This window comes from Echeneis naucrates, chromosome 12 (assembly GCF_900963305.1).
Source record: "Echeneis naucrates chromosome 12, fEcheNa1.1, whole genome shotgun sequence".
In the NCBI taxonomy this organism is placed as follows: Eukaryota; Metazoa; Chordata; class Actinopteri; order Carangiformes; family Echeneidae; genus Echeneis; species Echeneis naucrates.
The window spans coordinates 15,624,010-15,638,703 of NC_042522.1; the positions used below are offsets into that span (position 1 = coordinate 15,624,010).

Below are 14,694 nucleotides of genomic sequence, written 5' to 3' on the forward strand. Positions count from 1 at the left end.
GGGGCGAGATGCTTCAGTTTTCTAAACTTAATTTAGCAGGCAGTTTACAGTCCAACACTGACCACAGGCGGTGTTTTGAGTTTGGCGGAGTGGTAAATATCAACCAGAGAGAAATTAACCAATATCTCAGCGACGACTTCATAATAGCACCCGAGGTGTGCCAGACGACTCAAACATAAAGATGTACAGCTTGTTGTCAAGCTTGTTTGACAACAACAACAAAAAAAGAGAGGGGATGCAGTCAGTTCTGGCTGGGAGATAAGTAAAGTGCTGGACCCGGGTCCAAGCAGCTGTTTGTCCGATACTATGGAATGTAACAGTGGGTGAGGGCTCATTAGCATCGGCTAAGGTTGGCGCTAGCTGTCTCCGGCTATAGACACCTATTCGTTGCTGTGCACTGTATGCCAAAGCACTGCTGGTTTCAAAGCTTACCTCATCTTCGGAAAGTCCATAAATTGGCTCGAAATTCGTAGCCATATAGCCTGCGGTCCAAGCTGTGCACACAAAAACCAGCCTCTGGGCAAAGCTAGCTAGCTAGCCTTGAACAATAAAGTCCCACTTTTCTATCTCTGCCGTGCGGTGGGGGCCAAGTCCTCGGTGAGACCAAGTCCTCCAAAGGCGGCTTCTCAACCGGGACGACCGTGAAACCTCGCCAGCGTGGGCCGTCCGGGACCCGACTGGGAGAAAATTCAACACAAAACAAAAACTGTATCCCAAATATTTCGACTGAGACAGGTCGCTTTTGTCAACTCCAAGCTTATCCCCCCAAAATCGGTGTGAGATTTGACTTCCTCCTGACAGCGCGGCCAATGGCGTGCCGAGTTGACGTGATTGACGTTAACGCCGACCAATCAGATGCGTCTATATTTTCCCCAAAGCTTCACAAGGGGCCAATGAAATATGCAGAGGGCGTGGGCCTGAGATGTGTGTGTGTGTGTGTGTGTGTGTGTCTGTGTGTGTTTTATTTTTCACAGTGTGTGAAGCTGGACTCAGTGTGATACTGTCAGGAGTCTGCACATCTCTGTTTAGTGTATAACATCATCATCATCATCATCATTTCCGGCTCACCTCTGCCATGGAGGCGGACTCACGCGCTCATTATCATTATTCATCCAGCTCGTGCCAAGGGGCGTGGCTGCTGACAGACAGCCAATCGGGAGCCACGCAAGACCGACCTGATAAATTAAACTACTGATCCGCTTCACGAATTTAGGTCGATTAGTCGGCACCAGTTGAAAGATTGTGATGCAGTGATGCAATATATTGATTTATTGTAACGACAGTAATAATAATGTAAAGTTAAGTAATTGATGAGAAAAACTTTAAGGATGCCAGTACCTTGCATGTCTTTTAAGTTATCTCTTTTAATTTATGTCCATAAGGAATTTTACCATTCGTTAAAAAAAAGGCTTGCAGGGCAGCCATCATCTTTTTATTTACGTCTTATTAGCATTTACAATTTTAGATGTATTATGAGTGAAAAGAAATATCATTTTCTTTCATAGTTTTGTTTCTTTTAAATAAAACTCTCATGATGCAATAAGCAATGAGGAAATCATATGGCATGACTCATGAATGATGCCTATTAGAAGCTTTTCTTTTTCTTTCTGTCAAAGTTCCCCAAAGCGCCGCTAGATGTCGCAGCCTCCTCAGACATGATAAACCCATCGTTTGTCTCTGCACATCTGGATCCACATGTTCAGGGATTATTGAGAGAGAGAGAGACATAATAATGGATACCTCACAAAATCAATAATGCACAGTCTAAAGTGTTTTGAGGTGGACATCAGTCATTCAGGTTGAGCCTCGCTCACTTCGAGCAGGCACAACGAGCAGGCACAGACATTCATGCTGTAGACACACCGAAAGCCTCAAACCAGCGCTGTTGCTGTGAGTAATATATATCTATATGGCAATATATCTTTTGAGCAGAATTGCTGAGTAACCCCCATCTAGCATGACCTTGCTTAAAAGTCAAATCACATTCATCATGGGCATGTCGCATAATGGGACTTTTAAATCAATGTGAGGAGCAGATGGCCAAATTATATAACATTATTGCTTCTAAGTAGAGCTGAAAAGGGGAGGGTCTGTGATTTCCCAAGCCATCCTTGATGCAAGGCCATCACTCTCTCCGCTCTAAAGCTTGTTTTAATTTGTCTGTGCTTACCGACAAGCAGCTACATTATAGCAGACATTAAAGACAACAACCAGCTACAAAAATTAAGATAAAGATACCATGCCAGAACTCAAATTATAGCCTGAATGCTAAACTTGGCTCTAATCTAAGGCAAATGAACAACAAGACACCGTAATGCTGTAATCATGTTATAGCCGAATATCTGAAGAAATTTTATTTTTTTGTTTTTCAAAATGTCCTCATAACTGTCCACATAATTACATCTAGAGATATTTAGGGTGTGTGTCTTATTTATTTCCTTTCATGCCAAACAAGTGGTGTTTTCTACATCATTTCCTCTTTCTGGACATTTTTATTCTCTCAGGCCTCATCATTGAGCTGATTTATATGTGTATTTTTATGTCAGTCTCTTTTTGAAGTGTGACTTCACAGAAACTGAACACAAAGAGCGAAACGGAAGTTGGATTTAAGAAACAATGATCGGATACAGAGACAGATTCATAAAGATTCCTTAAGGAGTCTGTCTCTGCGTGTGTAACAGCTAATCTCTTGTTTTAATTCAGCTATCCACATACAGGCAGATCCTTTGGCTCTGTTGGTTCAGTTTCATAGTGTGATATACAGAGAAACATACAACCTATTGGCAGTGGGAACATTATGTTCAGGGTTACCTCTTTTTGCTGAAGATGATGATTGTCTCCGAGGTTTCGTCTTCGACAGAATTTAATCATCGGTACAAATAGAGAGCATATTAACCATTTGCACATTCAACTCAAAAATCTTATGAGATAAAGAGATAAAGTCATATTCATACACCTGAGTGGTAGAAGAGCAGTGGGCAGGGGAGGGAGGGAGAGGGGGTGTCAGATACTGGGAGACTTCAGTATGCTTACAGCTCCTAACAAGAGGACCCAGTGTCAGGACAAGTAGTTTTCAAAGGTCACTGTGTTCTGGTTATCACTGTGTGCTTCACATTATTTGTTCATAGGTGGAGAGAGGAGAAGTCACTTAGCAGCCAGTGAGCACATGTGTGAGTTGACACTGACAGGCACAATGCAGAAAACAAACATCGGATTTAATGATATGACACAAAAACAGATTTAGGAGACACAAACCAACCACTAAGCAACTTTTAGACGCCCAACCTGTTTACAATTGTTATGCTTTTGAGGAATTTCAATGTTCAACTTCCTCCTGCATCTGTCCCTGCAGGCAACCCTGCCCCGGGTGGGCGGGGCTTTGGTCGGAGGCCCCGCCCACCTCGGCTTTATAAACGCCCGGTTCTCTGGATGTTCCTTCGCAGACGGGACGGCTTAGCGGAGCTGCCCGGTTCTTCGGTAATGCTTGTACCCTCTGCTGTCATCATCCCGGTGAAGCAGTTACACCAGGCGGTAAGTCCGCTCTCCTGGGAGCCGGCGTCCGACTCACCTTGGCCGGGACAGGGGGGGGGAGCTCCCGTCAGCTGCTGGTAAGTCACAGAGCTGGAGTCAGGAGGAGAGACTGAAAAAGCACTTTTAAAGTACACTATTGACTTCACATTGACAATAAAATCTATTTTAAAATGACATCAAACAAGCTGAAACGACACAAAATGAGCGCAGATGGAAATGTCAGCTGTGATGAAGGGTCACAGTATAACAGCACAGACTTCTTTACACATGGTGCATTTGTAATGACTTCTATTCTGCCTTCTTCTTCTATTCTGTTTTGACATCAACAAGTTTTGAGGCCATTTTTTTGATAATTTCTTATCTTTCATGGGACGAAGACATAACCTCTTCCCTTATTCACCACTCACTGAGTGGCAGGTTATTTACTTCAGCCTCTGAGGATGATGATGCTGAAGTGTGAACAATTGGATTTCCATGGCTCACCTCTTCCTGCTTATTGGCTTTGAGTCTGGCTTGGAAGAAGTGAAAGGGGCAACTGACCATTATAGCACCAAGCTGATCATCTCATGCTGGATTAATTTGTAAGGTGCTGGCAGTGTACTGGCTCTTTCCACTGTTGGTCCTGCACCAGGACTGGGCACTGCATGCGACTTACAGCTGTGAATATTATGTCAAACAGTCTGATCGGAGTTGAAATAAATGCATCATTATTTATTTTGATGGACATTTTAAAGCAATACTTAACTTGTCCTAATATTCAGAAATGTTTTTGTTCTTAAGTTATAAAGTTTATTCACATTTAAAGGTGCCCATTCTGAAAAGTGTCCCTCAGTGTGGCCAGGCAGCATTGGTGTTGGCCTTTTGCGAACGTGCACTGAAATATGAGTATTCTCTGTCGAGATTTACATCTAAAACTCAGTCCATATCAGATAACAGATATCTCGCATCTATGTTGGCGTTGGCTGGAAATGAACGTGCATGCAAACGCATACACTCAACAAGAGATGCAGCTTACAGAGTACATGCAGATATCAACAACTTAACCCAACATTTTAATACGATGAGCAAAAAGCAGAAGGGGGAGAATTAGATGTTCAATAATAACATCTGTAAAAATGTTCTGCTTTCGTGTCATCAGTCTTTAGTGTCACTTTAACTATTGGAGGCCTCTCTGAAAACCATATCTGTCTACTAAGCGTATTTCTTGACTTTAATATGGCCCAAGAGCAACAGGCTCTCTGTTGCAGCAGGTAGTGAAGGGTGTGTTGTCACCTTTCCTTGATACCCTTTTTTCTCATCATGCAAGTGTTTCAAAACTCAAAAAAAAAGAAAGGAGGATGCAGGATATTGGTTGGCCAAGAGTATAGAGGAAGTCCAGTTTCATGGGCATCTAGTGTAAGTAGAACAATACTAAAAGAGGAGGTAGAATAATAGAGCAGGCATAGTTTGTGGTTCAAACAGAGTGATGATATTGTGACTTCTTGTGATTTTCTTGATGTGACTAAGAGTAGGAGGAATTTATAGTTTCACACTGTCATGGGTAGGAAATCAGAAATGTATCGTTTTACACTGTTTGTGTAAATGGAAAGATGTGCCACCATATTTGCATATTTGTTTTACAGGATTAGTGTCATGTAACTGTTTATTTAGCCTTGCCAAAGGAAAATATTAAAGATATTAATTTTATTGGTTCTTTATGGAGGTTGTGATGATAAAGTGAAGCAAAGTTAAATCCAAACTACACACCGCTGGAATCTGGACTGTTCATTACACCTCCATAAAGGAAAACAGCCTGAAGTGCAACAGGTACAGACTTAAAAAAATGTAATCATTAACTTCAGGTTCTGGGTATTGTTTCCTGTTCCATACTAACCTTCCTTACCCTTTCAAGAAAAAAATCAAACGTTCCTAGAAGGGCATAGGTGAACAAGCCGGTTTTTTCAATCATCTAGAGTTGTTTTGTCTGTTCTAGCCTGAGTGGCTGCACAGATCATCTAGATATTCTTCATCAAAAGTGTACAAAAGCTCATGGTCAAATTTACAGAGTTTAATTTTTAGAATCTTTATTTTTCCTGTTTTTTTTTTTTTAGAGTACAGATTAGTAAGCATCACTTCAAGGACTGTTGGAGCAGTGGATCATGTTTCTGTCATGTTATGACAACCTCCAACTCTGCTTGTTTGCTTTGAAATATGATAGAGGCCACATCAGCGGGGTTGTAATAGTCTCTCCTTTAAATAATGCAATCAAATCAACACCAATAAATAATTACTTGCGTTTTTTTTTATGTATATTCATTTTCACTGACCTTCTAATGACCAGAGCAACTCAATTTTTTCACGCATACCACTCTGTTCACTTCAGTTAAAAATAATGGCTGAACAAATATGTTCTTTTAATCTCATCAGCTTTCAAAGCCGAAGAGCCTTTATATTTTTCCGAGTCTGACATTTGCATATTGCTCATAAAAGCAGGCAGGGAAAGCAAGCAATTGCCTTTATTTTATATAATTTGTAGGTATTATTCTAAAAGATATATGTGTGTGTTTTTACATATGCACACCCGGAAGCAGTTCTCCTGCTGCTAATCCACAGACCATAGTTTAAATTTAACATTCAGATGACTATTATCTTTGAGGGAATAGCTTTGCACTATTGGCCAGCACTTTCTCAGCGTAGCAGCTTATTCCATTTGAGCTACTGGTTATGTAAGAAGGCTATATGCAGCAGGAGGCTAATCCAGTGCCTTGACCTTAATGCCAATTATCAGATCATGGTGACGCTATTGAAATTAAGGCACCATAAAGAAGTTAGTAATAGTGACTAGCCCAAAATCTTTATTGCATTGTATTTAGAAAGTGTATCATTCTGAAAATGAGCTGCCTTCAAAGGTCGTTCATCGAGTAACACAGCATGACTATGATGTGGATTCAGTTCAGGTTAGCTCAGTATTAGATTTGTTAACACTGGCAGCCACACCCATGAACAGCCTTCCAGTATTTGATTTTATTATTTCAGGATTCATTTCATTTTCTCATAAGTCAAAGTGAACAAAGGCTACAGGAAGTCAGTAGTCCCAATATGTTGGAACTTTAATGACAAGGTGCTTTCTATGGATATTCTTTGGAAATTCCCCTTATGGCCCTCGGTATTGCTGTTGTGTTTCCAGAAATTTATTAACCAAAGTGTGCGTAAAAAGAAAAGCATACACAGAAAAAAACAAAACAAAATTTGTTGCTCTACTCTGCATTTGAAAATAGCAACGCGTTACAGACAAATCTAAGAGCTAAAAGATTCATTTGTTTTTATTCTAGCAGAAATAAAATAAATTTTTAGACCTAAGGTATCGGGAAGTTTCCCTTTATTATTAGCAGATCAATGCAAGCGGAAGGTTGCTTAAAGTTTTCACTGATGCAACATCAGTTGTCCCTTTTTATTTCACCTCCTCTGTATCACTTCCTGGCTGTTCTATATTCCACATCACAGCATGTCATCTCCAGGGGTTTAGAGATAAAGGATTGTGCCAGATACTAACTCAAACATCTGCACAAGGTTCGGGAAAAGCAGATTCCAAGTCATGTGAAGGGGAGTGTGGCTGGCCGACAGTAAAGCAGCTTCCTACTGTGTGTGTGTTTCTGTTGTTGAGGGAAAAGCCCTAACTCAGGTTATGCAATGAGTTATGCTGCCTGGCCAGCTGGTTGAGGTAGTGAGGAATGGAGCGGATGTGTTTAATCCTTTAAACAGCATTTATTCTCTGTGGAAGATTGTTTTCCTTTCAGCTCATCACTTAGCGCTCTGTATTAAATCTCTGAGTCATTTAAATATTTTTCATGTCCTGGTGTTGATGATCTAAGACAGTTTTGTCCACAGACTGATTCTGTATTTCAGTAACACCCTGCAGAAATTTTTCCCAAATTTCCAAAATCACTTGCACCTTTAATTGATTTAGACCTCTTAAATGTAGTGGACAAGTTTAAAGGCAGGGCACACTTTCCCATTCAAATGGGAACTGGGACACTTATGTGTCCAAACCTTTGACTGTTACAGTATGCCAAGATAACTTCGAGGGAGGTTTTTCAGGTTTTGCAAAGCCATTGCCCTAGAGTCAAAGATAAACTGATGGGATTTTTGGGGTCAAAGGTCATATTGACTTCACAAACCAACTCACAAATCACTTTGTGTTAAATATTTTAAAAACAAATGTCATGAAGTGATAGCATTTTATCGGTCACTTTGATTTGATACAAAACTAGATTTCTGGTAATTCAGTATTTCTCATCAGAAACAAAGGTTTCCAGTTTCCCACAATTTGTTATCCTGTGACAACCTTTTGTGTTGTTTCCTCTTCAACATATCTTTGACTTCAATGTCAAAGAGGGAGTGTGAAGGTGGCCAAAAGTCTCAAATGCAGCAGGCAAGCGTGTTGTCTGTATCGCTGCTGTTGTTGTGCACGGCATCAAACACTGCGGGCCGCGTGTGATGGCAAGAGCACAAATCTGGCAGTTCCTCACCTCTATTTGTTTTTGTCTTCCGTCTAACAGCCAAGGATTTGTGGTGCTGTGATGAAGGAAGTCATGGAGGAAGCTGTCCTGCTGTTTTTGCTGCTGGTCATCTACACACCAGATGCACAGGGAACACGTAAGTGGGTCAACGTAGATAGTTCAAAACAGAAGCGTGAGCTCAGTGTTCACATCACAGTTCACATCAGATGCACGATACAACACAACACGCCCCTTCTTAGTGCGCATTCTAGTGTTTCATTCCATTTGATCTTTTTTAACAATCCTGTCTGTCTATAGGATACAGCCCGCCAGGAAAGCCGGAGCTCACCAGATGCCGTTCTCCTGAAAAAGAGACCTTCACCTGCTGGTGGAAGCCAGGCTCAGATGGGGGACTGCCCACCACCCACGCCCTGTACTATCGCAAAGAAAAGTGAGTGGCTCACTGTTTCATGTACTTCATTAAGTCTGGATTTTGCTTCACCTAAAAGAGGGGTGAGAAAGGGAGAGCGGTGTAGATTATTCATTCATACAATACGACACAGCACGCATGTCAAAATTCACGTCAGGAGAAGAAGAGAATCTGATGATGTCACGGCATTTCCATTGTCATGACTTTTGTTAATTAGTGGCCTACTTCACGACGTGTGAAGAGTTGTTGTTGCCAAGTGTCAACTGGCTGCGGTCATGAGAGCGCTTAGTATTTAATCAAATAGACACCTCTCAGTGCGGTGTACTGTTTCAGAAAGCGGAAAATTTGAAGCTAGAAAACTTGGATTTCTTCGTGTGATGACAATTCCAACACATTTCTGTTTGATACTGCTATCAGAACATATCTTTATAAATCCTTGACATGAAAACATAAAATGTTTAGTGCACACCATTATCATACATGATGTTATCATGTGCACAGCATCCTATTTTGTGTATAATGCCAGTGCCTTTCTTTTAATGTCCGGCAGCATGGGTGGTAAAGTGGTTAGTGTGCATGCCACAGTTATCCTGCGTCCTTGGTTTGACTCCTGCGGGTCTCTCTGCCGCTCACTCCCAGCAGCATGAAAGCCCAAAGGAAACCCATGAAAAGCACACAGGCAGACAGTCCACTGTCAGTGCAGCAGCCGGTGTGTCTTACATCCCGGTTGTGAAATAATCGTATCGTTCTCCAAAGAGCTCCAACAGACACGCTGCTGCTTTAGCCAACACCATCCATTATTTAGATAGCACATGCTTTTTCCTGGTATTCCTCTATCATGCTACATACGTACATTATGTTCTAGTTTTACGTTTCTTCACTCGCTCATCTATCCTTTAACACATTCAGTGCTGTTGTTTGTCTTTTGTTTGTATATATGTTCAAATTCTAATGTGAATTCAGAGCCTGACACTTCCACCTGCATCCTTTCCCTCCACTAGAAACAGTTCACTGCGCTCTTGTTCCCCATCCCTTTACCAGCTATATTTATATATACATTTCTATGTCTGCCTAATTGTTCTTGTACATATGCCATTCTGCATCGCTCTCCAGTTTCCTACTGCTTTTAGATTCCCATCAGAATAATGTACCATGTGCAGCTATAAAAAAATATATAATAAATTCACTGTGCACGAGTAGAGAGTTCACCATTACATGAGTCAAACCAACATTATGTTGGGGAACTGTTGTTTTTCTCTAGCAATGTCTGAAATTGTGATTTCCTACACTCAACCTTGAGAGTTTCATACTGCTGCTATCTATTTTTAAACACTTCCAGGTGTGCTCATGTATTTGACATTTGAAGAAAGTAAGACAAAATTCCAGTTATGAACTGTTAAGCATAACAATTATCCACTCAAATCTTGTATTGTAGACAATGATTCAGACACACACACACACACACACAGTTTTAGTATACACACAATCCTTTGCAAATGCAACACTGCAGTACAAACATGAACACATGCAGTTACATGATGTTCCCTTGCTTTCCTTGCAGCTCTGACACCATATACGAGTGTTCTGACTACCACACAGCTGGGGAGAACTCCTGCTTCTTTAACAAGAATGATACGTCCATCTGGGTCAACTACAACATCACTGTGGTGGCCTCCAACGCACTAGGCAGCACCTTCTCTGACCCTGTGGATATAGATGTTGTCTACATTGGTGAGGGAATGTCTCCTACTATTTGTTTTTTTCTTTTTTTTTGGTCATGATTTTACTATGATGCTCAAGACAGTTTTCCCAATGAGGTTTAAAGAAAGGGCATGCTAATACTCAATCATGAAGCTGCTCAGTGATAACTAACTAACTAACTAATAGGCCCAAACAACTGCACTATTTTCTCCTCTTCTGCAATTTTCACTGTCATGCCAAAAATCTGTAGCGCCCAGCGTCTGTCTTTTTTAATTTTTTATTCTTTAATGGGTACGGGGAGGACTGGGAGAAGAAAGCTGCAGACGTAATGTCTCGAGAGACTGACTAACATCATGCTGGATGATTCCATAGTTTTCCTTTGTATAATTAAATAAAGACATCAGGTTTAATATAAATAATGGGAATATCTGCTTCATATTGGTTCATGAAATATCCAAAATAGAATGTAATAATAAAGTCATGGTACTGAAAGACTTCAATTTTCCATTTTGCCCTTGAAGCTGCTTATCTAAAAGTGCCTGTCTCCTTTTTGTCTCACAGTTGCACTGACCTGATTTGTTTATCAATCCAAGGCATTATCCGTGCCTCACATGGCCTCACATATTGTCTGAACCTTTGTATCTGCAAGAAGATAAGTTGAAGCCCAAACGGTAGCATTTATCTCAACTATGTCATAGAGTTCATCAACAAATATTACTAAACCTGCTCTGGCAATGACTGCGTTCAGTCGCTGAAGGGGTGCATTGGTTTGCTATCACAGAGGACGAGAAATGGGGAACCAGTTGTTTCTCATTGACTCACAGTTGCCTTCTATTGTGTTTCTGTGTTACACATTGCTGCCCACTTAACGTTTTTTTTTCCTTCATGCTGTCTCATTTATATTCTCTTTCTCTCTTTTCTCTCCAGTCAAGCCTAATCCCCCAGAGAAGGTGACGGTGACTGTAATGGAGCTCAAGGAGTGGCCATTCCTCCGGGTGTCATGGGAACCACCGCATAAGGCTGACACCCGCTCTGGTTGGATTACTCTCATCTACGAGCTTCGTGTCAAGTTGGAGGGAGATGATGAGTGGGAGGTATGCAGCTCCTGCTCTGATGCTTAAAATGTTGTCTTTCAAATGTGAAGCTTGTGTTAAAAGCACACATGACTGAAGTGTGCTGGGCATTGATTAGGCCCAGGGCTGCTGTCCTCAGTATGTACAGACATATTATATGGTTTGCCCAGGGGACAATTCATTTTTATTGGTAATTCAATTTTGGAAACCACCTTATGCAGCATTTATACACAGCATATTTTATGTATGACAGCTTTAAGGGACTTACTGGACCGTGCCAGATGAACGTTTTGAATGTGTTGTTTTTCTAGATGCATCTTGCAGGCCAACAAAAACTGTTCAACATTTTCAGTCTGCGGTCAGGTGGCACGTACCATGTCCAGGTGCGCTGTAAGCCTGATCACGGCTTTTGGAGTGAATGGAGTTCCACATCCCACATTGAAATTCCTGACTGTAAGACGTCAACCGACAATTATCAACAACGCACTACACTATAGCAGGCAGCTGATTAAAAGTATAATTGATCTATTGAAAAAGTAGTTTTTAATACACAAAGAATAACACAAAATGTAAAATTAGCAGACATTAGTTTTACACTGTGTGTTCATATGTGTCAGCCTGTGGTTGCAGTGCTGCTTCCTTGCTGATGTCACAGGCATCCACATGTTAATAAGTAACCTACAATTATGTGTGTACAAGTATGCATTAACCTTCTAGAATAAAAGCAATCCCAATCATCATGTAGAAGGTGGCCTGCTGTGTTGTAATTATTATGTTGTTGTGTTTCCTCACAGATTTACATCGAGAGAAGTCAATGTGGATCCTCATCGCAGTGTTTTCTGCTTTCATCTTCCTTATCCTCACATGGTCGTTACACATGAGCAGCCACAGGTAAAAGAAGAGTCATGAGTTAACTGTGCAGTTTGTGTAGTCAAGTGTACTTTACCTTAGTGTTAAAGTGTCATACCATTTACCTTGTTGAGATCAACAATCTTATTATGAGTTTATTATGAGCGATTTATGTTTTGCATTTGTTTATAAGAAAAACTGTCATTATACAACTTTGGTTTGAAGGAAACGTTATGAATTTACTTTTAGTATATACTGAGATATTAAAGTATTTAATTAAGAGAAAGTCTTTGATTTCAAGATTTTACTGGGCTCACTTTTTTTATTTCTCATTATTACCATAAATTCCTATTTTTGTCACTGTAGGATGAAGAAAAAAACTATTATATAACATCTTCAGATAATCTGATATGGAATTTATCAGCATAAAATAAAAGAACTCATTTCACTAGTTTCACTACAGGTTTTCATGGTATACAAATATGATTTAAATTCTTCTTTCATATTTATTGATATATAAACTCTTTTTTCTTTTCATGTGAGAAGTCTGAAGCATTGTATTCTGCCACCGGTCCCTGGTCCTAAAATCAAAGGATTTGATAAGCAGCTTCTCAAGGTAAAGCAGTCACATTCTGAATAAAGTGAATAATGTTATTATGTATACAATATCTGTGAAATATTGCTTCCAACTGATCAAATTTTGCATCACTACTTTGTGTAACGGAGCTATTTTCCTCCTTGTTTGCAGAATGGCAAGTCTGAGGATCTGCTCAGGGTGCTGGTGGTATCTGATTTCCCCCCGACTACGCCATCAAACTATGAGGATATGCTAGTGGAGTACTTAGAGGTTTATGTCCCTCAAGAACAGGAGGTACTGCTGGAGGAAAGCAAGGACCTACATGATAGCTGTCTCAAATTTGAGGGCTCTACGTCTGACAATGATTCTGGCCGGGTCAGCTGCGATAGCCACACTCTACTGATGGATAAATGTGGAGAGGCAAAAGAAGAAGGGAGGCAAACAGATCAGGAAGACAGCACTACAGAAGCAGAGGCACAAGGTCAGCAGAAAGACTGGGACCAGGACACACTGATGTATGCTAATGGAGACATTTTGAGCCCTGAAAAGTCCAGTGGAAGGGTGAAGACATGGCCCTCTGTGTTTTCTCCTCTACCTCAGTACACCTTAAGCCTTCCGGACCAAACAAGCTCACTTGAGATGGCCAAACAGCACTGTTACTCTGACAGCCTATTTTGCCCAGGCTCCACTTCCTCCTACCTCACACACCTTGGCAACAACGACAATGAGACTCTTGGACCAGGCTCCTGGGAAATTTGTTTGAGCAACAGGCAACCTTATTCACACATTCCCCAGATGCAAACCTGCCAGCAAGTCCGCTCTCACAGCGATGTCAACATATCCACCATTGCCCGCAAACAAGAACCCGCCGGGCTGCCGTTGCCTTTTTTCCGGCCCACTGCCTACGTAGAAGTCCAGAGGTTCGATGAGGAGGACATGGTGGTTCTCCAGTCCATCGTTTCAGACCATGGCTTCCATGAGGGCTTTCCCCAGATGCTTCAGCAAGAGGACTACAGCAAGGTCAAGGGGGTAGACAGTAACAACATGCTGCTGCTCCAGACAGAGGCAATGAAAGAGGATGGGGATGGGTGCCGTTGTCAGGATCAGGTCACCAACGGAGTGACAGAGAGCTCCTGCACATTGTCTATCAGTACCACTCCCCATAAGCCTACAGCCCACATTCATACTGTTGTATCAACCCAGGATGAAATGGCCCAGCCAGCAAGTGGTTATGTTGACACTGCCACCATCTTCACACTGCCCACTTATTAGTTGTGCCAAAAGCACAACTACCAGGTCTGGGACTCTGCAAGACCTGGTTAAGCTAGACTGAGACAAAAAACATTGGATCATCACTACAAAAATGGATACCAAGACAATGTGTTGCAGAACTACACTGAATTATTTTTCATTTCTTTTAAGAGAAGACTTTTTTCTGAAGCGCTCTAATTTTGCAGAATTCTTCATTCAACCATGTAAATAATATGATTGATTGTCTAAGTTGTGATAATACATTCTGAGAAATAATATGTCTGTCTCTTTAGTGGAATGGATCTTTGTCACAGGCACATTTTGATTCTATGCACTTTTTAATATATTTCATGAGATTCATCGATGCATATTGTGAAATAAAGTATCTGACATGTTTTTTCAGCTTTTGTGTCAAGAAGAAAAACCCTAAAAGTGAGATTTCATTACTCCACTTCATTCAGAGCCTATTTTATGTATATACATTGAAGCTATAAAAAATAGTGGTATAAAACTTGATTCCCCTTTTTTAATGCTAACCTTAAGTGAATCAATCTCTGTTGTTTAACAGTAGTAAATTGCAGTGTGTGTCAATGCATATATTCTTTAAAAATGTCAACCCTGCCATGCACAAAATCCAGTTTGAGACAACACTAATTTTTTTTTCTTTTTTTTTGAACAAATTGCTGTTCAAATCATGCTTGTAATAAATTTACAGGATACAGAAATGATTTGTTGTGTCTTTTGAGAAGGCTCCCATTCATTTGCCATTGCATGGTTTTAAATTAACTTTGCTTTGTTTGTTTT

At 40.7% G+C, this 14,694-nt stretch overlaps 2 protein-coding genes across 5 annotated transcripts in view; one reads left to right on the forward strand and one right to left on the reverse strand.

Moving 5' to 3' along the window:
- Positions 1–769, reverse strand: part of nedd4l (NEDD4 like E3 ubiquitin protein ligase) — a 40,869-nt gene extending 40,100 nt beyond the window's left edge. For all 4 annotated transcript variants that reach the window (XM_029515166.1, XM_029515167.1, XM_029515165.1 and 1 more), the window contains exon 1: positions 433–769. In XM_029515166.1, coding sequence (XP_029371026.1) covers positions 433–477 — 45 coding nt within the window. In that variant the 5' untranslated portion in view covers positions 478–769. The remainder of the gene's footprint in view (positions 1–432) is intronic.
- Positions 770–3,451: 2,682 nt separating this feature from the next.
- prlra (prolactin receptor a) lies at positions 3,452–14,615 on the forward strand. Its single transcript, XM_029515421.1, has 9 exons — positions 3,452–3,608; positions 8,070–8,166; positions 8,328–8,460; positions 10,001–10,170; positions 11,068–11,234; positions 11,525–11,666; positions 12,008–12,104; positions 12,609–12,678; positions 12,811–14,615. The coding sequence occupies exons 2-9, from the start codon at positions 8,091–8,093 to the stop codon at positions 13,909–13,911; spliced, it is 1,956 nt and encodes a 651-aa protein (XP_029371281.1). The 5' UTR covers positions 3,452–3,608; positions 8,070–8,090; the 3' UTR covers positions 13,912–14,615.
- Positions 14,616–14,694: the final 79 nt, after the last annotated feature.

Bases quoted from the DNA above. Each gene is read 5' to 3' on its own strand.
- prlra (XM_029515421.1), top strand. From the start codon at position 8,091: ATGAAGGAAGTCATGGAGGAAGCTGTCCTGCTGTTTTTGCTGCTGGTC. The intron at 12,105-12,608 runs GTAAAAGAAGAG...TCATGTGAGAAG, and splicing joins TTACACATGAGCAGCCACAG to TCTGAAGCATTGTATTCTGC. The intron at 12,679-12,810 runs GTAAAGCAGTCA...CCTTGTTTGCAG, and splicing joins TTGATAAGCAGCTTCTCAAG to AATGGCAAGTCTGAGGATCT.